Source organism: Aphelocoma coerulescens, chromosome 7, assembly GCF_041296385.1.
Source record: "Aphelocoma coerulescens isolate FSJ_1873_10779 chromosome 7, UR_Acoe_1.0, whole genome shotgun sequence".
NCBI classification, from domain to species: domain Eukaryota; kingdom Metazoa; phylum Chordata; class Aves; order Passeriformes; family Corvidae; genus Aphelocoma; species Aphelocoma coerulescens.
In genome coordinates this window covers 17,291,948-17,314,309 of record NC_091021.1, presented here as the reverse complement: position 1 = coordinate 17,314,309, position 22,362 = coordinate 17,291,948, and the positions used below count along the sequence as shown (strand labels likewise).

Sequence of the window (22,362 nt, the reverse complement as noted above, 5' to 3'; positions counted from 1 at the left end):
ACCCGCGCTAGCTTCGTTTCCGCTGAACTCTTCGCGGGCCGTGGGTGCGGGCGGCGGGAGACACGCTTGCGACTGTCGAAGGTGCCCGCAGCTCCCCCGAAAGGCGCTCCCGTACCCCCGTGCGCTGCCTCCCCTCCCCTCGCCCCGGCCCGGCCCGGACTGGGGGCTCGGGGAGACAGGCGCGGTTCCGCGGCCGGTGCGCGGGGCCCGTCGGAGCGGCCGCCGCAGGCCGCCCTGCCCGGGTCCGACCCGCAACCGGAGTATTTTGCACGGTTTTTGCTCCCCGCCTCTCTCAAGGCGCTATTAATAAATGAAGAGAAACATCTGCCCTTTGTCTGGTAAAAGATCTGACGCGGACGGAAAGACACGGTGAAGGGCTGCGGACGAGATGTGCATTTATTAACAAAGTCCTAAGGAAGAAAGTCCAAAACAAAGCAGTTTCCACTGAGAGTTATCACTTCTGTTGCAGGTCCGTGCCCACGGATTATCCAAAGGAACCTGAAGATCCTACTCACACAGTTAAAGTCAAAAATCAAGAAAAAACGTAAGTTTGGTGAGTTCTCTAAATTTCCTTTTCCATCCATCTCTCGCTTTCCCTATCGCGACAGGCCAGTCGCAGCGAGCACAGCCCGGTCCCGGTCCCGGTCCCGGTCCCGGTCCCGGTCCCGGTCCCGGCCCCAGCCCCGGCCCTGGCCCTGGCGCCGGCCCGCCGAGCAGGGAGAGCCGCTCGGTCGAGCCCGCCGGCGGCGGCACCCGGGGCACGCCGCCGCCCCACACGTCAGATACAGAACGGCCCGCAGAAAGCCCCGCTGAAAGCAGCCCCTGTTCCGCGGAAGCCGAGCCCGGCTGGGGAGCAGCCGAGGCCTGGGCCCAGCCGCGGGGAGCGGGTGGCTCCCTGGGGGGGTTCCGTAGCTGGTTTAATAGGCCCCACGGCGGCCACCGCTCCGTGTCTCGCAGGGCCCCTTCGTGCTCCCCAGTGCTCTCAGTGCCCTCAGAGACGAGACATCCCGCGGCTCAGGCGCAGCCCCAGCGGCGGCTGCCCAGTTGCCCTGCTTGCGGCCGGGTCCGGCGGCGGCTCCAGCGCTTTCCTTATATACAGGGTTGCCCCGGGCCGGCGGCCGGGAAACGTGCCGAGCAGGGGATCCTTTTGCCGGGCTCCCTCCTACGCGCCGGCTGCTTTGCACTTCTGAAAGTGCCGGGGCTTGGGAAGTGTTTTCCTTTTCATTCCTGGCCGGAGCGTTTACTGCCACGGCGCTAGCAGTCATAAATTTTGTTACAACCGCAATGACAGGTGCATTGATATGCACCCTGAGAGCTCCGGCTGCTTTAATAACCGCTTCGCTGGCCGCTCTCACCGCCTCTTATTTATTCGGTATCATATTAGATATTGATCCGAAGCAGAATTAAGTGTAGTGGAAGTTTTAGTAGAGACCTGCTTAATATGAAAGTGTCGGTAGGAAAGCGGCTGGCAGTGCCGGGCCGGTGTCAGCCTGGGCCAGCCGGGTTCCACGCACACGCGCGGGTGGACGCTTGGGCTCCCAGCTGCTCTCCAGGCAGAGCCGTGAGAGGGTCGGCATCCCCCAAAGACACTGGAACCAGTGGCAGGACAAAAAGCCCTGTTATCATGTGCAACGCCTAACAGTTCAGATGAGGTTAACCTTTCTGGAGAGGAGGAAGGGAAATCTGAAACACAGACATGGATACTTTGCGTTTTCCTACCCTCGGTGCCTCCGAGCCCACCTCCCACAGCTCGGCCTCACCATTTGGATGTCACTTTTTTTTTTTTTTTTCCCTGGAGGCTATATCTGGCCAAAACACCAAGTGTTGAGCCTCCGCTTTGGTGTTACCTATAAAAACATCACCCCAGGCCTTTCACTCGTGGAAAATCAAACCCTGGATAGGTCTCCCTCTCCCTCTTTCTCTCCCTCTCTCTCTTTTTAAGATCTAAAGATGAGCCACCAACAGTTGAGCATTGTCCATGTGATTTATGGCCCATAGCCTCCTTTTTAGGTTCAAGCAGAGTTCACAAGCAGTTGGTATTTCAGAAAAGAAATAAGGCTTTTAACAGCTTAACAGCAATATTCTTTCTTAAGATTCTGTGTATTCTTTTGGGAACTATATTTCACAAGGCTTATAAAAGCCTACGCTTAAGGCAGTGTTGTGCTAACAAAAGTCCTCAGTCCAGACCGGTCCCGAAAATGTAGATGGTAGAAGTGGGAAAAGAGCAACAAAGTTTTTGGCCAAAACTACTTCCAAGACTAGTCAAGATTATCACATAGTATTAAAACTCATCTTTATCGCCACCGTCCATTTCTATAGACTTTTTAAACTAAAATTTTCCAGTAGAGGAAAACAGTTCCCGTTTCCGTCAGCTTCACAGATCATCTCAAGCTTTTGTTTAGGAAAGAAAAGGACCCCGGCGGTTTGTGACACGGGATAAACCGCCGAGAGCGGCCGTGGATCGCAGCTCGCTGAGGTTATTTTGACTTAGATGTGTTTCCCGGTTAATTGCAGAGAAAAGATCAACGGTACTTGACAGGACCAACGGTACTTGCGAGATAAAGAGGAGTACTCTCCTAGTATTGCTAAAGTATAGGCTGGAGAACCATAATCGTCGGACACCTTTGAAAGATTTCTAGCTACTTTTCTCTGGTATGTTAGTAGGCTTAAATCCTGCAGAAATACAAGGAAGTCTTAAGATATGTTGAGTTACAGACTTAGATTGTCAGGTGAAGTATGAGCTAATTTACAAAATTACCAAAACTGTCAGAGAAAACCCCTATCCTACAAGAAAAATAAGAGCACGGAATATTAAAAATCCGCACCAAAATTGCAGAACAGTTTCCATCTTGTACTAAGCGCAGAGAAGTTTTGGGAGCAGCAAGGAGAAAGGTAACAGCACTCTGCCTCAAAACATCTGCCCTAAGGGGACCGACCGTGCATTTTCGGTGGGAGCAGCCTCATGTGGGAGCCGGGGGGCGGGGAGGGGAGAGCCATAAGTTTGCAGGCTGAAAAAAGAAAAGAACCCTCTAAAAATTATCTCAAATATCTCAGGTTCTTTCTACTGGGTACAAATAAAAGGGACGAGAAACGTTGGGTGAGGGAATTTAATTCATCACAGAATTAAAATAGAGGAGCTGACCTGCGACTTCCTTTATAGTGCAAAGTGAAGGGAGTGAATGGCGCCGGTTATACTTTAACTCTGGAGGAATCCGGGGAAAGAAGAAGGGCGGGTTTACAAAGGGGACGGGATTTTTCTGCCTCTGCCCGGCCGCAGCCCGGGCTCCATCCATCATGTCAACCGTGCACAGCCGTGCGCACGCGTGCCGAGCGGGGGGCGCGGGTGCACTCGGCCGAATTGGGCCGGTGGGTCTTGAGGGACACCAGCCAGCACAGTTGCTCACTGAGAGCCCTTGCCCACAACTGTGGGGTCCGATCCAGCCAAACTCGAGCGGGAACGGTCCAAAGGCAACACAAAGCAAATAAAGCATGCCCTAAAATGCTTCAAAAGGTGGCCTGTATGAAGTCCCGCCAATGTGTTCCCGTTCCGCCCTGCCACCATCGTTCTCGGATGACTCTTTCCCTGCGGTGCCCCTGTCCTTCCCTGGTGTACTCTGCTCTCTCCCTGGTGTGGCCCAGTTTGCCCTGACTCCTGCCTGGCGACCCTGCTCCTCCCCTTTTGTCCCTTGGTCCTTCTTTGGGTCGCCTGCTCCTTCCTTGGTGTCTCCCAGCCCTCCCCGGGTTGAGAGGCCGAGGGTGCCGGGGTGCGGGGGGTGCCGGGACCGGCCCGTGCCGGCCGCTACCCGCCAGTTTCCCCCGCTAAAAGTCTCTTTTGTGTCCCTGCTGTTTCCCTCCCCAGGTGGCTGCGAGTGGCCCGGGCCGACGACGTGAGGCGCGGGGCGGCGGTCAATGTTATTTGAGCGGGGGCCGCGGGCCTCGGCGATCACAGAGCAGAGGATGCAGAAAGCCGCCTACTACGACAACGCGGGGCTCTTCGGGGGCTACACCTACAGCAAGGCCGACGCTTACCCCTACGGCGCGGCCCACCAGCCCTACGGCCAGGCCGGCTTGGACGGCGAGTACCCCGGCTCCGCCTGCTCCGTCCAGGGCTCGGCGCCCGGCCGCGCTCCGGCCCACAAGGGCAGCGAGCTGAGCGGGAGCTGCATGCGGCCGGGCGGGGGCGGCCCCGGGGGCAGTCAGCCCCCGGGGATCGGCGAGCATCAGCCCCCGGCCCTGCCGCCTTCCTCCCCGCCCAACCCCCCTCCCAGTGTGCCCCCTCCGAAAAAAGCCAAGGGGGGCCCCAACTCCTCGGGCTCGGCCAGCGCCACCATCAGCAAGCAGATATTTCCTTGGATGAAAGAGTCCCGGCAGAACTCCAAGCAGAAAAGCACCTGCGCCCCCCCAGGTAGCCCAACACCCGCGCCCCGACCCCACTGGTCGCCCGGAAGCCGGGCTGAACCCCTCGGGCTGAACCCCTCGGCCTGAGCCCCCTGGCTCCGCGCCTTGTCCCCAACTCCTCCAGCTGCCATCGCCCCCCTTCCTCCCCACCCCGCGGGGGGGTCCCAGCCCTGCCGGGCGCTGCAGGTGGGACAGGCTGGGGGCGGGGTCCGGGGACTCCTGGACGGGCGGCCGCTGGTGGTCTCTGGGGGGAGGCAGCTGCGGGAGGGTGTGTATGTCGGGCAGGGAGGAGTGGGATGCCACCTCCAGGCCCTCTGCGCCCCCTCCCCGGGAGCCGACAGAGCGAGAGGGGATAGCAGTTTTCCAAGGGACCCCGGGAGAAAGGGGGGGAGGTGTCTTTCGGGGGGAACCAATGCCTCTTTGTGCCTCTTCCCTGCAGGAGAGAGCTGCGAAGACAAGAGCCCCCCCGGGCCGGCCTCCAAGAGGGTGCGCACAGCCTACACCAGCGCGCAGCTGGTGGAGCTGGAGAAGGAGTTTCACTTCAACCGCTACCTGTGCCGGCCGCGCCGCGTGGAGATGGCCAACCTGCTCAACCTGACCGAGCGGCAGATCAAGATCTGGTTCCAGAACCGCCGGATGAAGTACAAAAAGGACCAGAAAGCCAAAGGCATCATGCACTCCCCCGTCGGACAGTCCCCGGATCGAAGCCCCCCTCTAAGTGGCCCAAACCACGTCGGCTACTCCAGCCAGCTCCCCGGCGTCAACAGCCTCAGCTACGACGCGCCCTCGCCCACCTCCTTCGCCAAGTCCCAGCAGAGCATGTACGGGCTGGCCGCCTACACGGCGCCGCTGAGCAGCTGCCTGCCGCAGCAGAAGCGCTACGCGGGCGCGGAGTACGACCCCCACCCCATGCAGAGCGGCGGCGGCGGCTTCGCCAACCCCAGCCTGCAGGGCAGCCCCGTCTACGTGGGGGGCAACTTCGTGGACTCGATGCCGGCCTCAGGCCCTATGTTCAACCTGGGGCACCTGCAGCACCCCTCCTCCGCCAGCGTGGACTACAGCTGCGCCGCCCAGATCCCCGGCGGCCACCACCACGGACCTTGCGACCCCCACCCTACCTACACGGACCTTTCATCTCACCACACCTCTCAGGGACGGATGCAGGAGGCGCCCAAGCTCACGCATCTGTAGCGGGGCGGCGGCCGGCGGGCCCCGCTCCCCTCTCCATTACCTCACTTTTCTGACGGGACAGTGTTACTGTGCTCTCGAGTGCCAACAGTATTAGTGGATTTGTCTCCCCTAGCAGCTCCCTTCTTTCTTCCGCAGCCCCGAGTAGGTCCGTGAGCAGGAGCCTTTCTCTTAGAGCTGTTTTAAGCATGACAGTGCAATATACTGCCAACCGAGGGACTGATAAGCTGGTAATGATGTACTTGAAGGTAAGTCTTAGAGATGCTGTAGTGTTAGCAGCGCGTCATGCTGAGGTGTTTTAGACCAGTCGTGAGCCGTCGGAACTCGCCCGCGCGTAAGCTTATTTCAGAGAAGTTAATTTATGAGTTCTTCCGTAACGTAAGGATCGCATTGGACTAAATGATATGTATTTATTATTTTAAGCGAGACATTTTTTGTATCACTGATTATTTATCCTCGTCTTAATGTATTTATGTGGGTATTTGTAGAGTTTCTTCACCAATACTTCGGGAGAGGGATTCAGGTCCATGGTGACTTACATTTCACCTATTTAGTATAATCGGTCTGAGCTAGTTGAGAGAGTAGTCTTGAACAGTTGTAACAGTGGCTGGTGTTTGTAGTTTATGTAAGGATTAATTAAGACAGCAAGTCGTAAATCATTAATAGAGTAAATCAAACTGTGGCATCACACAAAGAGCCGTTACACTTAAAAAAATATTGAAACTATTTTTAAAGTATTTATTTCTAGTCGGCTGGCCCCACTCGAGCGCCTCGGTGGCTTGGCTGGCAGCTGGCTCGGCCGGGTGAAGCCACCTTTAGTTGGAGGCGCAGCCGCTTTGAGGAGGCGATCTACAAAGCGGGGCTCTTGGCCATCTTGTTTCAGATCAAATCCTGCATACAAAAACCTCGGTGAGGTTAACATTTATTTATTGGCTGGGTATCTATCGTGCATATTATTATAATTTTGGTGGGCTATTTTATTTTTCTTTCCTTTTTCCTTTCTTTCTTTTTTTTTTTTTTTTAAGTTACACTCTGGCTATCCAAAATAGAAAATAAATTAGAAGCTTAGAAGGCAAAAGAAATTAGAAACCCTCTGATAGTGCTAATTTCATTAGGGTCTCCATAGCAATCCGCGCAGCAGCTGCCGCCTCCTTTGTTATTTTTATACTGTTGTCTTTATACTAACCATAAATCAATTTTTAGACATCTTTGGAAGCCCGAGCTTTTCCTCTTGTTTTGGTTTTTTTTTTCATAAATGTAAACTTTGAAAGAAAATTGACAATCAGATACACACAGCCGAAGGGAGCCGCTGAGACGGGGTGCGGGCAGCGGCCGGGCGGTGCCGCCGCGCTCCCTCGGTGCCCGGCAAGGACAGTCCCACCCCGCCTGACCGCGGCAGGGGGGTACCGCCACCTCTTCCTGCCACAAGCAGGACAGTTAACACGGGGAAGAAAAACAAAGTAAAAAGAAGATAAAACGTTAGGAAAAAGAAAGGGAACGATGCTCTGAACTCTTGTGTTTCCTCCTCTCTAGTTACACGGCTGTATTGAATTCCTCGCTGGATTTACAGAGATACTTCTTTTGTAAACGCTGTGATTAAAGTCTCTTCCTGACAGTACATATCGCTCTGAGAAGACTATTCTTATCTCTTTCTAAAAGTGTCGAGTTAAATATTAATCCAAACTTCTGAATTCCCCACCAAAGTGTCTGACGCATCACTTTCCAGTTTGACAAACACTGCAGCTCCTACTCCATCCTCTAATGACAGACATGGCATTCCTATTGTGAGAAATATTCTACCACCTCTAATCCTGGTCAACACAGACAAGTTTTCTTTTATTTATTCTTCTTTTCTTTGCCATCCCTACTTTTTTCCTCACCATTTGGTATTTATGTTCAGCTGAACACTAATGATTCAAAATATTACTTAGGGTTTTATTTTCCCCTCTGTGAGATTTCAACAATGCTGTGCTACAGTGAAAAGTGTATCTTTTGGTAAATTTCACTTTTAATCAAGCAAATTTGGATATATGTGTTACAGATCTGTAAACAAAACAGAACAGAATAAACTGCTTTGTTTGGAGATATATTTTAACCCTTTTAAGCCCTAAAATTGTATTCTATGGAAGTTTTCACACAAATTGTTTCTTAGAAGAGCCACCCAGGAGTAGACAAAACATACAAACAACACAAAAAGTAATGCTAGACACCACTTGTGATTTATACTTCTGTAATATTCCATAAATATATACATATGTTTGTCTCTCCAAAACTTTCTGGAATCAATGTGCCCACAAATGAAATTGTCCGTGTAGGCTTTTTGTGTGTTCTTGAAACACAATATATTTCGCATCACCTGCTTCTATTTGCGAAACAGCAAGGCATCACCATTTCTGCAGGACACCCAGGATCCTTTTCCCTTTTGCTTTGTGCTCTGTAGGCTGTTAGTCAAACAGCATCTGCTCCGACTTACACTATTAGTCCTTCACTAAATCTGTTAAGAAAGAAAAGGCTGTTTAGAGATGTGGGGAAGGAAGGGAGTTCAGAGGAACCCTGACCACAAACACAGTGTTACTGAGGCCCACTGCCCTGAATTGCTTTCATATTGCAGAAAGACGGGGTCTGCAGACATGGTTTCCAGTGGGGGAGGAGGAGGAGCATGCATGAGGGAGAATCTTCCTGTAAATAAATTCACTTTCTTCTCCATGACTCTGGCAGAGGCGTCTTGTTTGTAATGTGATAGAAGTCCATGATGATAACCTAATTATTAGAAATAATGTAACTTTAGCAAGATCGCTGGCATTTTTACAATGTTTGTACAAGCATCAGCAATCTAGAGGAGAGATACACTTTGGCACAAGCCAGACTTTTTCTTGGCCCATCATTTAAAACCTCTAAGTTATAAACAACCCCCTTTCACACTCAATAGGAACTCAGCTCCTTTGCAGCAGCATCTGATGTGATGAACTCTAGTCCCCTATTTAAAATACAACTAGTCAGCTAAGGCCAGGCCCGGGGCTGATCTTAGCCTTGCCTTTCTTTACAAATAGGAAGCATAGCACCCCTTCCTCTCCTTCCCTGCACCCTCCATCTGCTCCAGACCCATAAAATGGTCAGTGAGCCAGGGCCTCTAAATGCTGGCAGTGATGCTGCACTGCTTGGGATAGGGAGCTGCTGACTGGTTGAGAGGTGTCAGGGGTGCATCGAACCTTGGTGAGGCCATGCAAATTCTTCTGTTCAGATCAGTGGGGTTTGAATCTCCACTTGTTGGTTTGGTGGGTTTACAGTAACCCACCCTTTAATGGCGTTCCAGCAGTTTCCCCAGTGCAAAAAGGAGCTGAGGCTTTGTGTTATCTTCATGCAGTCAGTGCAGGGCTATGCTATCCCTTTGCATCCTGTTTCTTTTTGAAAGAATTCTTTTGAAAGAAACATCAATGTCCCACTGTCTATGGCTTGGTTAGCAGCACCAGGGCAGGGAAACCTAGACAGGCACAGCCAGGAGCTTCCAGGGATGCCACAGTTTTTTAGGTGCCACTTGTGTTGGGCTGGAAAAACAAAGCCAAATGCCTCCTGCTCCATTAGCAAGTACTTCCTGAGCAGACACTGCAGGCTCCCAGCCCTGGACCCTGGGCAGGACAGGGAGGGACTCAGGGGCACCCCCCATGGCTTCCACCATGAGACCACACCAGGGTCATCTGGGACTGCAGACAGCCTTGTCCAAAGATGAAGAGGAGGCAGATGGCTGCAGATGGCAGGAGGCAAGAGCATGCAGGGAAGAGGCTGTCTAAGAAATAGGGAGCCCACCAGCTTCAACTAGAAGTCCCCTGACTTTCTTGAGGGCCACCTGGGTCATTTTGGCTCTGTGGCAAAAAGTCTGAAGGCAGGATCCACTGCTGGGGTCTCTGCACCCCTCCAGCCCCATGGGAAGCCCTTTGAAACAGCCTGCAGGGACATCCAGGCACTAAAAGGACTTTGGCCAGGGGAAAAAAACAGGGTAAAGGGGATGGGGGTGCTGGTCTACCACTGGAAGGGTGCCTTGCTGACAGCTGTTGGCTGAGGAAGGAGGAAAGGAGCTGCAAGTTGTGATGCCATCCTTCTATATGCCAGCCTGCTGGGTGTGCCCAGTGGCCACGCCCAGTGGCAGCCCGGTGAAGGCGTAGTGTGCTGCATGGTGGACAGGCCCAGATGTCCAGCACTCCACTGCAGACCTGCCTGGAACAAAAGCTGGGGCCAGACAGGCAGCACAAAGGGGCTGGTGCTGCCAGGGCAATGAGGGCAGTGGTGGCTGGCTGGTTGTCACGTGATGTTATACTTTGATGAACAAGTCACCTCTGCTTTTAAAAGTGCAAGATAAACTGGACCAGAGCTCTGTTGGCTGCAGCCAGTTTCCAGGGACTGAATGGCAAGTTAATCCCTGAATAGGCAACGTCTCTGTTCCCATGTGAGAAGCAGTGGGTACCCCGTGGTCCTTGCTTGGAGTGGGGCTGCCGGGGGAGTGAGAGGGCTGGCTCTATTAAGGGTCATCAATCACACAAAGAGCACTTTTTACTCGACAGTGGTTCCTCCTACTTCTGCTTGGGCCTGAGCCATCTGGGACCCGAGCAGAAACCCCATCCAGCAGAAGCAGAACGCAGTCCCAGAGCCTGAGAGCCATGGACTAACAGTGCAGGACGGAACCCCTTTGGTCACAAAGGCTGAGATACAAAATGGGACATATTGAGGTATCTGTGCCTGCACATCCCCAGGCCTCTGTAGATGCTGCTCAGGAGCAGAGGTGAGTCTTTGTCTCTGTTTTTGGAGCCCAGGGTCTCGAAGCTTTCCAAACTCTCTGGGATGAATTGCAGAAAGGCTCAGCTGCAATGACAATAAGCACAGAGCTGAGTGAAAGCAGCAAGGAATTGGTACTAGACAGGATGGACATCTTCTGGGTAAAAATACACATGAATATAGAACTTGAACACTAGGGTTCATTTTTTTATTTGCTGATGTGCAGTTTTTCTTGCAACAGCTGAAGTTTTGGGAATGGTAGGCAACCCCATACTGAGTGAGCTACACAGCCTCAATCTTTCCTCCAAGAAACCTGGGCCACATTTTAGGATCTCTGGGAGCAAGAAGGGCTAGACAAGACAGAAATCTTGGCTGCAAACTTGTTGACACCTCTGTTTTGCACACAGCAGCACAGCTTACCTTGACACCTCTGGGTTATCAATATGTGTAATATTTCCGTCCCACCAAATTCACAGCCATGGGACAGGAAACAGGGCTTTACATGGCAAGGGGCCAATGTGGAATCACTCTTCAGAGCAAATCCTTACAGGAGGAGGGAAAGACTTTCCTCTTCTCTGTGTCCCTACAGAGGGTCTTTGTAGGTAATCCTACATACTGGGAGAACAGAGCTCCCTGCCTCAGGGGTCATCTGGGAAAGGGGAACTTGTGGCAGGGAAATATTGATGGCAGAGGGAAACACACCTTCCTGAGGATTGCTGTGACTGCCTGAAAGGGCTGTGCTAGTGTGGGAGCTGAGGCTGGCTCCCCTGCTGTGCCAGAACAATTCTCCATCTCTGCCCTGGAATCTCTGTTCATCCCTGGTTTTATTCACATTTTACAAAATAAACTCCCAAAAGCTTCCCCTCCTCCTCTAATAGCCTTTATCCCAGGAGCCTTTGGTGGTTTGTTTGTGCTAACAGGGCCACTGCTTAAATACCCAGTGTTTGCTTACCTCCCTTCAGGATGCCCACCCACACCCTAGCTGTCTCCACACCATGGATGTACATTCCCACCCACCACTGAGAACCAGCTTTCCCCAGCTGGCAGTGTTGTAGCAGCAGAGGGGCAAGGACAAGGTAATGCTTGAACCAGACCTTCAGGATCTGGGGGCTGGGGAGGGGTCTGTTGGATCTCCTGTATGTTAGTCATTGTGACAAGCACAGAGGGTAGAGCGTGGACTCTTGTTCTAGGGAGAAAGGCCACACGTCCCAGTCTCAAAGCCTGTGGCTCAGGGCTGCCATTGCCTTCAACACACATGCTGCTCAAGCTATCTGCCCTAAGGTGAGTTGCTGGTGTCTGCAACCAACAGGACTCAGGGCTTTTTGGCTGGAATTTTTCCTACATCATGTCTTGGTTCCACAGTGGCTTTCTCAGGCTTTGCAGAGGCCCACATGTTTCCAGAAACATGGTGACACAAGGACTCATTGTTCTCACAGAGGTTTTTGCCTCAGCAGCTCCCCTGTCTTGTGCCATCACTTGACTGCTCACACAGACATCCCTAAACCTCCCAGCCATTCTCAAACTGTCTTTGACAGCATCACGTTCTTCACGTTCTTCTTTTTGCCACTTTTCTTCTTTCTCCTTTTAACTTCCAAGGAGTTCTTTGTCTTTCCCATTGGACTCCTTGTGAAAAACCAGCTGCAGTCAGTCTATTCTATCACTGGAACATAACTGTTTAAGTCTGAACACTGTGAAATTCCTGCATGTAGGAAAAGCCCTCTCTCAAAAGCTAGAGCATCAATAAGAGATGCTTTGCCTGTATTTAGCCACTGATTTCTGCTTTTGTCACCCCTGAACAGTCCTGCTAAAACAAACAGGTAATGAACACGAAACTTGTAACAGAAATCTGGCTGGGTAAATGGAAAGATCGTATGTTGGTGTGAACACAGACAGCTCTTACAGCATTTAAAACAGTCTTAGGTGTAATTAAACCAGTTGCATTCTGCAAACACAAGACTCAAGTAATGCAGCAGCCCTGCTTTGGAGCCAATTTTCTTTCCTTCCCTGCAGGCAGGAATTTTTACAGCAGGGGAGACTGAAGAGCACAGATGCTCTCCTGCATAGACTGCCATTCTCTGCTAAAGAGAAAACCTGGTGTTCCCAGGCTTCTGATTTTCAGAAGATAACATCTTCCAAACTGCTTTGATTGCCATGGGAGTGCTGAGCAAGTTTGCATCATGCAGAATTTAACCCCTTCTTCAAAATGTATGTTTCCTGACAAAGTGCATTTGATTTAAACTGGTCTTCTAATTTATATCCGCATCCTCTGAAAATAGAAATTTAGGTGATACTCCATTATTAGGGTATCAGGGCAGCACAGCCCATCACAGTGAGCAAGTCTGTATCAGAACACCAAGCTTCAGGGCTCTGAGCTTTCAGTGACTGCTGTGTCTGTAGACTTGAAGTTCAAGCACCTTGAAGACATAATCTGTACAGCCAGCCTTTGCTCTGTAACAGTTGTTTTATAGTAGATGGGCAGTCTTAGCTGGGGAGAAACGGTGGCTGATAAGAGGTCGTGTTGCTGATCAGAGTCCTTATGAAGGGAAACACCCCCGTACCTTTGCAGACTTGCGTATGCCTGTCCCAGCAACGTGTCCTCTCAGGGCCCCTGCAGGAAAAAACCCAAATAGATCTGCTCTGAATTCATCAGCTGGGTATAATGGTGGAGCTGAGCTGCACTGCACAAATCTCCATGGGAAAGAGGTGATACTGAGTCAGCGAAATGATCTGATTACATCTCCCCATGATATCCTTTTCCTGTCACCAGTCCAGCCCTCTGAAATCCGCAGGAGACCCAGTGGAATTTTTCCTTCTCTGGGGATTCTGACTGCCTTCATGAGGTTGGCACCATGCTTGGTCCTTGCAAAATTTGTGGCCTCTTCCTGACCACAGCAAATGGCACTTTGGCCAAGAGCTTGTAAAGCTGCTTGAGCTGTTGAATGGAAGGCACTTGATGATGGATGAAGGTATATAAATTTCATGCTTTTATTTAGAAATAAAATATGTTTTCTAATAAAGTACAACCCTTGAATTTCCCAGCTGACTCCACATCCACCTACTAAGAATTAGAAGGGTGCAGGTCTAATTCAAAGCAGCATGATGTACCCCTTCTTTGTGTTCCTTGTCTGTCCAGTCCCAAGTCACCAAAGCCCTAGTGTGCTCTGCCCAGCACACCCTTTTGCTATTCTGAACTGCACTAACACATGGTTATCAGCTGAGGCATTGGATGAAACCCATCATTATCCAAATCAAACATCAGCGTGGCTCAGACTGGATGGTCAAGTGTCACTTGGAGACATTTAGGGAAAGATGATCACTCCGGGAGTCCAGATTTCACCTCCTTCACCTTGTTGCTGTTTCCTGCCATTCTAGGGGATTGAAAATCAAGAGAGAGTGGGAGGATTTTGCTGGGTAGAGCAACTTGGTGCTCTCCGCCAACTGCAAACACTCAATAAACAATGCCGAATAGCCAAGGGAAAAATAAAAGTCCATTAACGGTGTGAGCCCGTTAACGGTGAGGGGATTCACTTTTGAGAGGCTGCAGAGCACTTATCTAATGGAAGGAGACCATTAAGTGCCATGAGGCGCAGTAGCATCCCGCCCCTCGCCCCAGCCTCCGGGTGTGGACACCTGGGTGTGCCCGCGTGGGCTCCCGTGGGAACCTCCAGGAGCCTGGCCGGCAGCAGGGCGAGGGAGAGCGCAGACCTGCACCTGGGCGGGAGCCCGGATAGCGGGAAAGCGCCGGCTCACTCACCTTCCGAACTCCCAGCAAACGTCCCAAGTGTGCGGCGGCTCCGTCGAATCCAGGGGGAACGGCTTGTTCCGGGGGAATCCCGGGACGGCGCGGCAGGACTGCCCACCTGCAGCCCCGCGCCAGCCCTGGGCAGCCGGGCGTGTACAGGGGAGCTGGCGGCGCCCGGGACCCCCGGCGCGGCCTCCCCCCTCCGGGCTCCCATTGGCCGCGGGGCGGGACGTGCCGCCCCGCTCCAGGGCCTATATTAGGGCAATATTGCCCCGCTGGGGCGCGGTGTTGCCCCGTGGGTCATGGACCTGGGGTACTTTGCTCTCGCCTTTCCGCCGGGGCTGCGCCGCGGGGCCCCGCAGGTCCCGTACCCCCAGCGAGGAGACGACGCCTTCCTGGCGCTGGGCACCACGGCCAGCGCCGCGCCCCCCCGGCAGGCGCTGGGGTACGCGGCCGCTCCCCCCGCGGCGCTGGGCGCCGGCTACCGGCCGTCCCGGGGAGCCGGACCGCCGGGCTACGCCACGTCCATCCTTCCCGGGAGCGGCCGCCCGCCGCCGCCGCCGGACCCCGGCCGCCCCTGCCCCTGCCTCGGCGCGGGCGGCGGGGGCCTGCGGCACCTCTCGCCCTGCCCCGGGGCCGCCCCCGCGCCCGGCTCCCCTGCTCCCGCGGCAGCCCCGGCGGCGCCCCGCACCTTCGAGTGGATGCGAGCGAAGCGGAGCCCGCCCGGGAGAAGTGAGTGCGGCGGCGGGGAGCGGGTGGGGGCTGCTCTCATCCCGGCTCCCCTCTGCCCGTCTCCTGCCTCGACCCCCGCCCCGCTTCCTCCCCCTGCCCTTGCTCCTGCTGAAGCGCGGTGTTTTTCGGCGTTGCAGGCGGTGCGGCGCCGTGCGGGGGGGAACCTCCCGCCTGCCCCGCACGCACCAGCTTCAGCACCCGGCAGCTCACGGAGCTGGAGAAGGAGTTTCACTTCAGCCGGTACCTGTCGCGGGCCCGCCGCCTCGAGGTGGCCCGCTCGCTGCGCCTCCGGGACGCCCAGGTGAAGGTCTGGTTCCAGAACCGCCGCATGAAGCAGAAGAAGCGAGAACGGGAGGCGCTCGCCGTCCCCGTCGGCGCTCCCGCGGGTGTCCCGGGCGGCCCCGAGTGAGGCTCCGCCGCCCCTACGGCGGGGCCCGCGGGGACGTCGGGGCTGGGCTGGAAGCTGCGGCCGGCGGGATACCCGGGTGTCCTTTCATGCGGGACCGCTGCGGTGCAGTTCCGCTGCTTTTTCTGTTGCAACTTTATGTACGGTTTTATTTATGAGGATTCAGGGAAAATCGCCGGCCCGGAGCACCTCTGCTCGGTGTCGGACCGAGCCGAGGCAGCGGGCAGACGCAGCTGGGAGCTAGGGGAGAGCGCCGCTCCCCCAGGGCAGGGCAGTGAGCGGCTCTGCCAACTCCCCTGGGTTCAGTGAGCGGTGGGTGCGTGGAAGGACTGCCACACGCTCCCGACCTTTTCTTCGTTTTGCATTTAAAAAGACAGATCCATGGGCTCGAGGAGAGTTGGTGCAGAAGGGGAGAAACCCAAAGAAAGCGGAGCAGGGAAACTTCCTCTTACGGGAAGGGTCAGGGATGGTCATGGCATGAGTCCAAGATCCCCTTTTGAAAGAAGTGTCCTTGTCTTCTGCCCTGCCCTTTGCAAGATTGCTGCAAAAAGAGGCGGGTTTTGCTTGTATTTATTCGTCATTCATTTATTCCCATTCCTTTTCCTGATGTGGCTGATTTAGTCAAAAATCTGGTTTTGACAGAAAAAACTACGAGGTAAAATTTAAAAACAAATAAAGTCTTAAGAGAAGCACCTCTTCCCTTTCAAACTGCAGAGGTGCTGGAATTTCCCCTGCAGAAGCTCTGGGCGACCCAAGACTGGCCAGCAGCCACTCTGTTGACTCCCAGCTCCCTTCACATGTCCCTAGACAATATAAAGCCTCTTACAGCATCTAGGGCCAGACTCTCAGTTCATCTAGCTCTCTCAGTCTTCATTGTACTTATGGCTAAAAAATTGCATCATATTAAATAAGTTTGCAGCAAATCTCACCACATGCAAAATCTCAAGACCTGTTAAAGCTCAGAAAGATCCTTGAGTTTGACCAAAGGCTAAAAGGACAAGAGGATTCCTGGGTCTTTTACTTGGATACTTGCACAAAAAAGATTGGCAATGTTCTCATCAATAAAATAACGGTATCAAAGTGGAGAAAGGAACTGAATTTAGACTTTTTTCCTATTTGTGACTGGGAAAGCATAACAGCAATGTGGAGAATAATGACATATGGATTTATGTGAAGGTGATTTTATTTATTTGTGGACAGGTCTTTTATTTTGGACAAGTCTCTTTTTGCCCTGGATTTCTGCTGGGTATTGGACTTTGGGGTGAAGAACCGATTATGGGTCCAGGGGAGACAGACCTCAAGGGGACCTGTGAAATGCACTGGGTCCCTGTCTGGAAGCCAGCCCCAGACACCAACAGCTGTTTGTCTTTGTTGGATGCTTGCTGGGTAAAACGAGCACAGAGAGAAGATGAAGATGGATGTCTCAAGTCAGAAAGTCTGCAACATAGAAGATTGTTACTCTCTGTAATACTTTCCATTCCCTCAGGTGCCCTTCTGCTTAAGGCTTTCTTCTGAAGACTTCTGCTGAGGGACTGGGAAGCCACTGCTGATGGAAGCTTCAGCAGAGGTTGGTGGGAGCCCTGGGAAACTACTTCCAAAAGCTGGGCAGGCAAGTTGTGATGATGTTGTGGCAACAGGTCAACAGCTAAATGGGGGCAGGAGCCTCCTTGGCAGGGACATGGGTGTTCCCCCCAGTGAACATCCAAAGGAAGGGACTTCCCAAGACAGAAGTGTTTGGTCACATGTCATATCCTGACTGTAGCTAGAGGCTCATGGTTGTGCATGCACACAGGCACATTTTTGTTCTGTATATAGTGTTATGGTTCATGTCCCTTGGGCTGGTTCACTTCATGGGATAGCCCTAAAAATTCCCAGGGTTGAAGTACTCATGTGAAACTAGTTGCAACCAAAATATGTGGTTTGCAGTTCTTCATTAAAGTAATGACACCAAATAAGCATTTATGCTGCAGGCTGATCATTCATTAAAAACAAGAAATAATACTTCTGCCACCTTTTTCTTTTTTTTTTTTTTTGAGGGTGCTATTTAAAGCAAAATAAAGCAAAATCTGGTAAAATTAATGAAAATTTGAATAAATCAACTTTGTTTAGCAAGTTGAATTTTAAAGGCAAGTGAACTAACCAGCTCTTTTCTGCAGCTGTCTTAAAGGTGCATTTTGTGAACTCCTCTGCTACTACTCTTTGGTTTGTTTTTTATTTCCTTAATATTACAAATGAGCATAGACATATAGCCAGAATAACCCATCTTTCTCAGAACATATGTTTCACATACAAACTTTAGAAAATAGCTGTATTTTCAGTTGCCTCCAAATTCCTCACATGTCTATGGGGTTGCTTGTTTGTCAGCCTTTTATTTTCCTAGTAATTTTGACATTTGTGCCAGGCACTTTAGGTCAGAGGAATGCTTTCTATACTGCTGGCATGCTCCTGCACTACCAACATGGAAAGAAAGATTCTCATTGATTTCAGTGATGCTGGATCAGACCATTAGAGAACACTAAGTCTTTTACAATGAATGTTTTCATGACATATATTTTCCTGAATAAATAAATACATGTGCTGGCCTTGTAGCAGTGCACAATTCTGTATCCATCAAAATGACACAGACTGAATACACAGAGATTTACTCTGAAATTAAGATGAAACCTTACGGCTCTTTTATGGCAGTCTGAATCAATTTAGTGGTAGGGGCACAACTATATTCTGTCTTAAGAACCAGTATTTAGTATTAAGTGTAATTTCCGCTCATGTGACAGGACCAGTTTAATAGGATCTTTCTCTTCACAAACAGTTTTAGCTGTATGAGGATTAGATATTGCTCCTTTGCACTATTCTGTCAGCAAGATATCCAGAGGAAGGACCTAATGCAAGTCACGTGCCAATTCTTGAATAATTAAATAAAAATGCCTGTGATATCCATGGGTGCACACATGAGACAAATAAATGATAGATAAGGTCTAAGATTCACTCATTTAACATTAATCCCAAGAGCTGTGTCTCACACATGCTCAATTTGATGCCTAGCAGTTGGAAACAGGTTTTAGATTTGGCAGCTAGAGGTAAGAGCATAAGGTGCAGTTTTCACTGCAATCGGAGAAAATATTCCAGGCTGGACTCAGTAGATACCCACCACCATATAATTTATTGCAAATTATGAAACTGCTATTTCCTGGCCTTATTTTTCCTCAGCCACCATCAGAAACCTCAGATCATTCTCTTTCAGTCATATATTAATTTTTGCCTACTGACTGTTGCTCAAAGGGCCACAGGCTACAAAGGGATATGAACAAAGTAATTTTTTATGTGTTTCCATTTTGCCTGAAACAGAACAAAAATATTGATTTGGAAGGCTTCCAAGAGGAAAAAAAGTTGTTAAATTACTGTTCCTACGTGGCATATGTGAATGTAGAGATTTCATATTCTTTGGATAGGTAACTGATAACAGAAAATTGCACCTCTTTGGAAACCAAGCTTAGGCAAGAACCCAGGCTTGCTTGGGTATCTGGCTTCCCAAGTGGAACAGATTTAGTATGTTACTGCTTGGAATTACAGCAAAGGGAACACTTTGCTGAGGGTCAAACCAACGGCTCTGTTTTATGGTATGAGCTTCATATCCAAATTTATTTTGACCGTGCAAGTAGCCAGCAGTAAGGTAGAAAACAAAAATACGCCACCCAATTCCTATATTTTAATCTCCTTTTAAAAGTGTCCCTCTCCTTTATTTATGGTACAACCTGGAATTGTGGTTTATGCAAATAATGGTACAGATTACAAGCAGAGGAGGACAGACTACTACTTCTTCTAAGAAAAATCTTTGTAGTCAGAATTACAAAATGCAAATACCTCTTTGGAGTTCCAAGAACTTGTCTTTAACAGCTAAGAATCATGATTTGTCCTGCACTGCTCTGTCAAGTTCCAAGGAACCCCCAAGAATGCTTGCAAATCCCTGGTGACTGAAAAGAAGTGGCTATGGAGAGAAACCCCAAATGAGACATGGGTGTTACTAGTATATCATTAAGAGGTGACTGAAGTTTAGGGGACACACATTTTATTCTATTTGCAATATATGGCTATATACAGCTGTATGTTTATGTGATTCACTCAATCTCAACCATTGTTTTTTCATGACTTTTCCTAGTATCAGTGAACTAAGGAGTCTTTGGCCAAGGAAAGTCACCCTGATAAAGAAAGGTGAACAAATGACAAATCATTCTCCTCCCTATCATAACAGTATCTGTTATTCCACGACTACTTAACCACATCTCTAAAATGTGCCTCAAATAATTCTGGAAATTATATAGGGAAAAGACACTTCACAGAGCCAGTGTCTTACTGTAGTTTAGCTTTATCTGGACGCCTTTTGCTGTTCTTGATCACCAGCCAAGCGAACAAAGTAACCCTCAGCTGTACAATATGTAAATCTTCCTTGGCTGTTAAAGCCAATTTACTCTTGCACAGAATGTTAAAATCTCAGATGGAGATACAGTCCCGACACCTTTTTAAAAACTGTACAAGGCTTCCTTTATATTGAAAAACTTTAGACCACTGGTCCCCAAAAGAGCTTTTCATAAACAATTTTGGTACTCTTGTGGTTTTTTTTCCTCAAAAGACAACAGCCACTGGTGATTAGCAGATTGAAAACCAGCAGTTTAAGTAAACAAACAAACACAGGAACAAATCCAGTCAGTTTCTTTTCTACAAGCCTAGCAGACTTCCTACTACCTGGAAAACAGATCTCTTTTACTATGCTTCATCAGAAAGCATAGTGTTGCAAATAGTAACTCAAAAACTATTTCATTTTATTTTGAAAAATGTGGCATTTTTAACCAGGATGGCATATTATGTCTTATGAAAGTGTTTAACAGGTCTAACTCATTCAGTCTGGCCCATGGCCCTGACCTTAGAGTGAGACCCCTACACTGACCAGCATGGGGGACATACCTAACCTGGGTGCTCGAGCCCTTACACAGAGAACAAAGACCTTTGCAATGCATCAATTCATGCTGCTGTGGGTGTGCATAAAATTACACACAGGTGTGAATTCAGTGGATCAGGAGACCTGCTTCTGTGGGGCAAAAGGAACCATTCCTTCTGCCCATACAGCCAATGAAAACCACCTGAAACCCAGTAATATGATTTTGGTGACATTAGTATAGCAGGAGAATCTGAGAGCTAAGGCTTTCCTGCCGTTACTCTTCATCTTAATGGCTGTGCTACACTAAATCTACATTCCTAATGCCTCTTTTTATGTTCCTTTAACAAGTAAGCTAGATTAAACACTATAAAGTTTAGAGCAGTATTTGAAAATAGATAAAAATATCAGTAAATATTTTAATGACGACTCAAGATCTGATTTTGCACAGTTACTGTTCAGATAATGGAAACAGTTTCTAATTCTGGCAATCTCTAGTATTAGATGCATATCTTAAGCATAGATATTGGTATAATTATTTTTAATACGCAGACATTTATAGATTTATAAATTACACAATTTATGTGGAGTGACATTTTCTTCAACATCCAAGTGTATCAAATCCAATGATAATTATCAAACAGTGTTAAAAGCCTATCAATAAAATAATCTATCTTTCCCTTTAGAATTCCAGCCTAGTAAAAGTGTAGTAGGTACATGACACCAATGAGCTATCAAACCCATTTTCTCATGCTAGAGAGAGTAGACCCCAAACAATGCATGTAACAGGGTGACATCTTCTAATAGGTCCAAGATTTTGTAAAATTTTGTAATTGCAACCAGTACTGTGAGCACTGTGAGCACTGTGACTTTCATTTCAATGTGACTAGGCAGAAAGTTAAAAAAAATGTGAGAGGACTGGATGAACACTCTTAATGTCACATCTCACTTAAGAAATGGACCACCTGGTGCTTCTGGTTGCCTTTCAAATGTAGTACCAAATCAAATAGATAGATTTGGTAATCTGATTTGGGACTTTACATGCGTGAATAGTTGCAGCAAGAGTTATACAAGAAAATGGCTATAAGTCTGGTGTAATTATAAATGTGAAAGAAAAAAATAAATCCAAACAAGAATAAAAACATTACATCATTACATCCTGTCTGCAGGTTGTCAGTGTCATCTGTGATGTTGTTGTGTCCATCACCCACGATCTAAGGCCTGCAATAGAGCTCACCCACTCCAGAGGCAGATGGCCATACTTTCAAGAATTGGAAGAGCACAGCTTTGGCCTGTTTTTCTGAAGAAAAATTTCCTAAATTTGAAGTCCATTGTATTTAATAAAAAATGATGGTATGATGGCATATCTAGATGTTGGCATCAGTCACATCCAGACAGGGACGCCGAGATCTGCGGTCACTGCCAGCCTGCAATTTGTGTCCTAAAGTCTTTATCAGCTGCAGCCTGAGCCTCACCAGTGGCCACATGACGTACAGGCAGTGTAACTAATTGCACACATTTGCTGGATTTGTCAGTCTCAGGGCTTGTTCTGCATTGGTCCTCTTTGAATCCAACTCTGCTGATAGTTCAGACAGACTGGCCATCTGACTCATCAGTGTAAGTCTCCTATACCAGCAATAATTTAACTGAACACATTTAGTACTAAACATCTGACTAAGAAGGTTTCAGATCCTAGCAACATTACTCTTGCAACTTTTTCCAGCCTCTGGGGAATTGAGAGGAAGTAATGGATTTGGAACATCCTGCATACACATGGCTGTTAGCTGGACTAGGCTGGAATTTAGCTGGATTAAACTGAAATTTAGCTAGCTTGTGCTCTCTGCACACTTATGGAAACTGAATATGGCTCATGTGGCTCAAAGTATTTCTCAACCAGGCATTCCTTTTCCATGTCCCAGTGTTCAGAAAGATTAAAAGTGTATCTTATTTGCAAAATGTTCTGAAATCATGGCTGCACTACTTTTTATTTCTGCTTGTTCTGTCTCTACAAAGACCAAAGAAAACACCTGGTGCTTTGCTCATATCCTTCTCCTGGTGCCAGGAAAAGGATCAATCTGATCTGCCACATCTCCTCACAAATCTCAGGAGGTATCCAGCCTCACCAATTCATACCTACAAGCAAAAAGACCATATGTTTTTAATGTATATACATTCAAGTTATTTCAGTCAGCATAATTT

The 22,362-nt window shown here is 49.5% G+C and overlaps 2 protein-coding genes across 7 annotated transcripts in view; both read left to right on the top strand.

Moving 5' to 3' along the window:
* HOXD3 (homeobox D3) overlaps positions 1-7,204 on the top strand; it is a 30,651-nt gene extending 23,447 nt beyond the window's left edge. For 4 of the 5 annotated variants that reach the window (XM_069020586.1, XM_069020587.1, XM_069020588.1 and 1 more), the window contains exons 2-4: positions 470-553; positions 3,860-4,405; positions 4,838-7,204. In XM_069020586.1, the coding sequence (XP_068876687.1) occupies positions 3,910-4,405; positions 4,838-5,589 (1,248 nt within the window). In that variant the 5' untranslated portion in view covers positions 470-553; positions 3,860-3,909 and the 3' untranslated portion in view covers positions 5,590-7,204. Of the gene's footprint in view, positions 1-355; positions 554-3,859; positions 4,406-4,837 lie in introns of those variants that run through there. The other variant, XR_011151926.1, reaches the window with a different exon arrangement.
* A 6,873-nt stretch (positions 7,205-14,077) lies between these two features.
* Positions 14,078-21,368, top strand: HOXD1 (homeobox D1). 2 transcript variants are annotated; one of them, XR_011152117.1, is made up of 3 exons: positions 14,078-14,827; positions 14,965-16,800; positions 21,333-21,368. XR_011152117.1 is itself a non-coding variant. In XM_069021510.1 (2 exons), exons 1-2 carry the CDS (start codon positions 14,398-14,400, stop codon positions 15,234-15,236), a joined length of 702 nt encoding a protein of 233 aa, XP_068877611.1. In that variant the 5' UTR covers positions 14,078-14,397; the 3' UTR covers positions 15,237-17,497. The 2 variants fall into 2 exon arrangements, 1 of the variants encoding a protein (XP_068877611.1); XM_069021510.1 differs by lacking the exon at positions 21,333-21,368 and having other exon boundaries at positions 14,965-17,497.
* The last annotated feature ends 994 nt before the right edge of the window (positions 21,369-22,362 follow it).

Coding starts and splice junctions, on each gene's coding strand:
- HOXD1 (XM_069021510.1), top strand. CDS start 14,398: ATGGACCTGGGGTACTTTGCTCTCGCCTTTCCGCCGGGGCTGCGCCGC. Junction 14,828..14,964: donor GCGGAGCCCGCCCGGGAGAA/GTGAGTGCGGCG, acceptor TCGGCGTTGCAG/GCGGTGCGGCGCCGTGCGGG.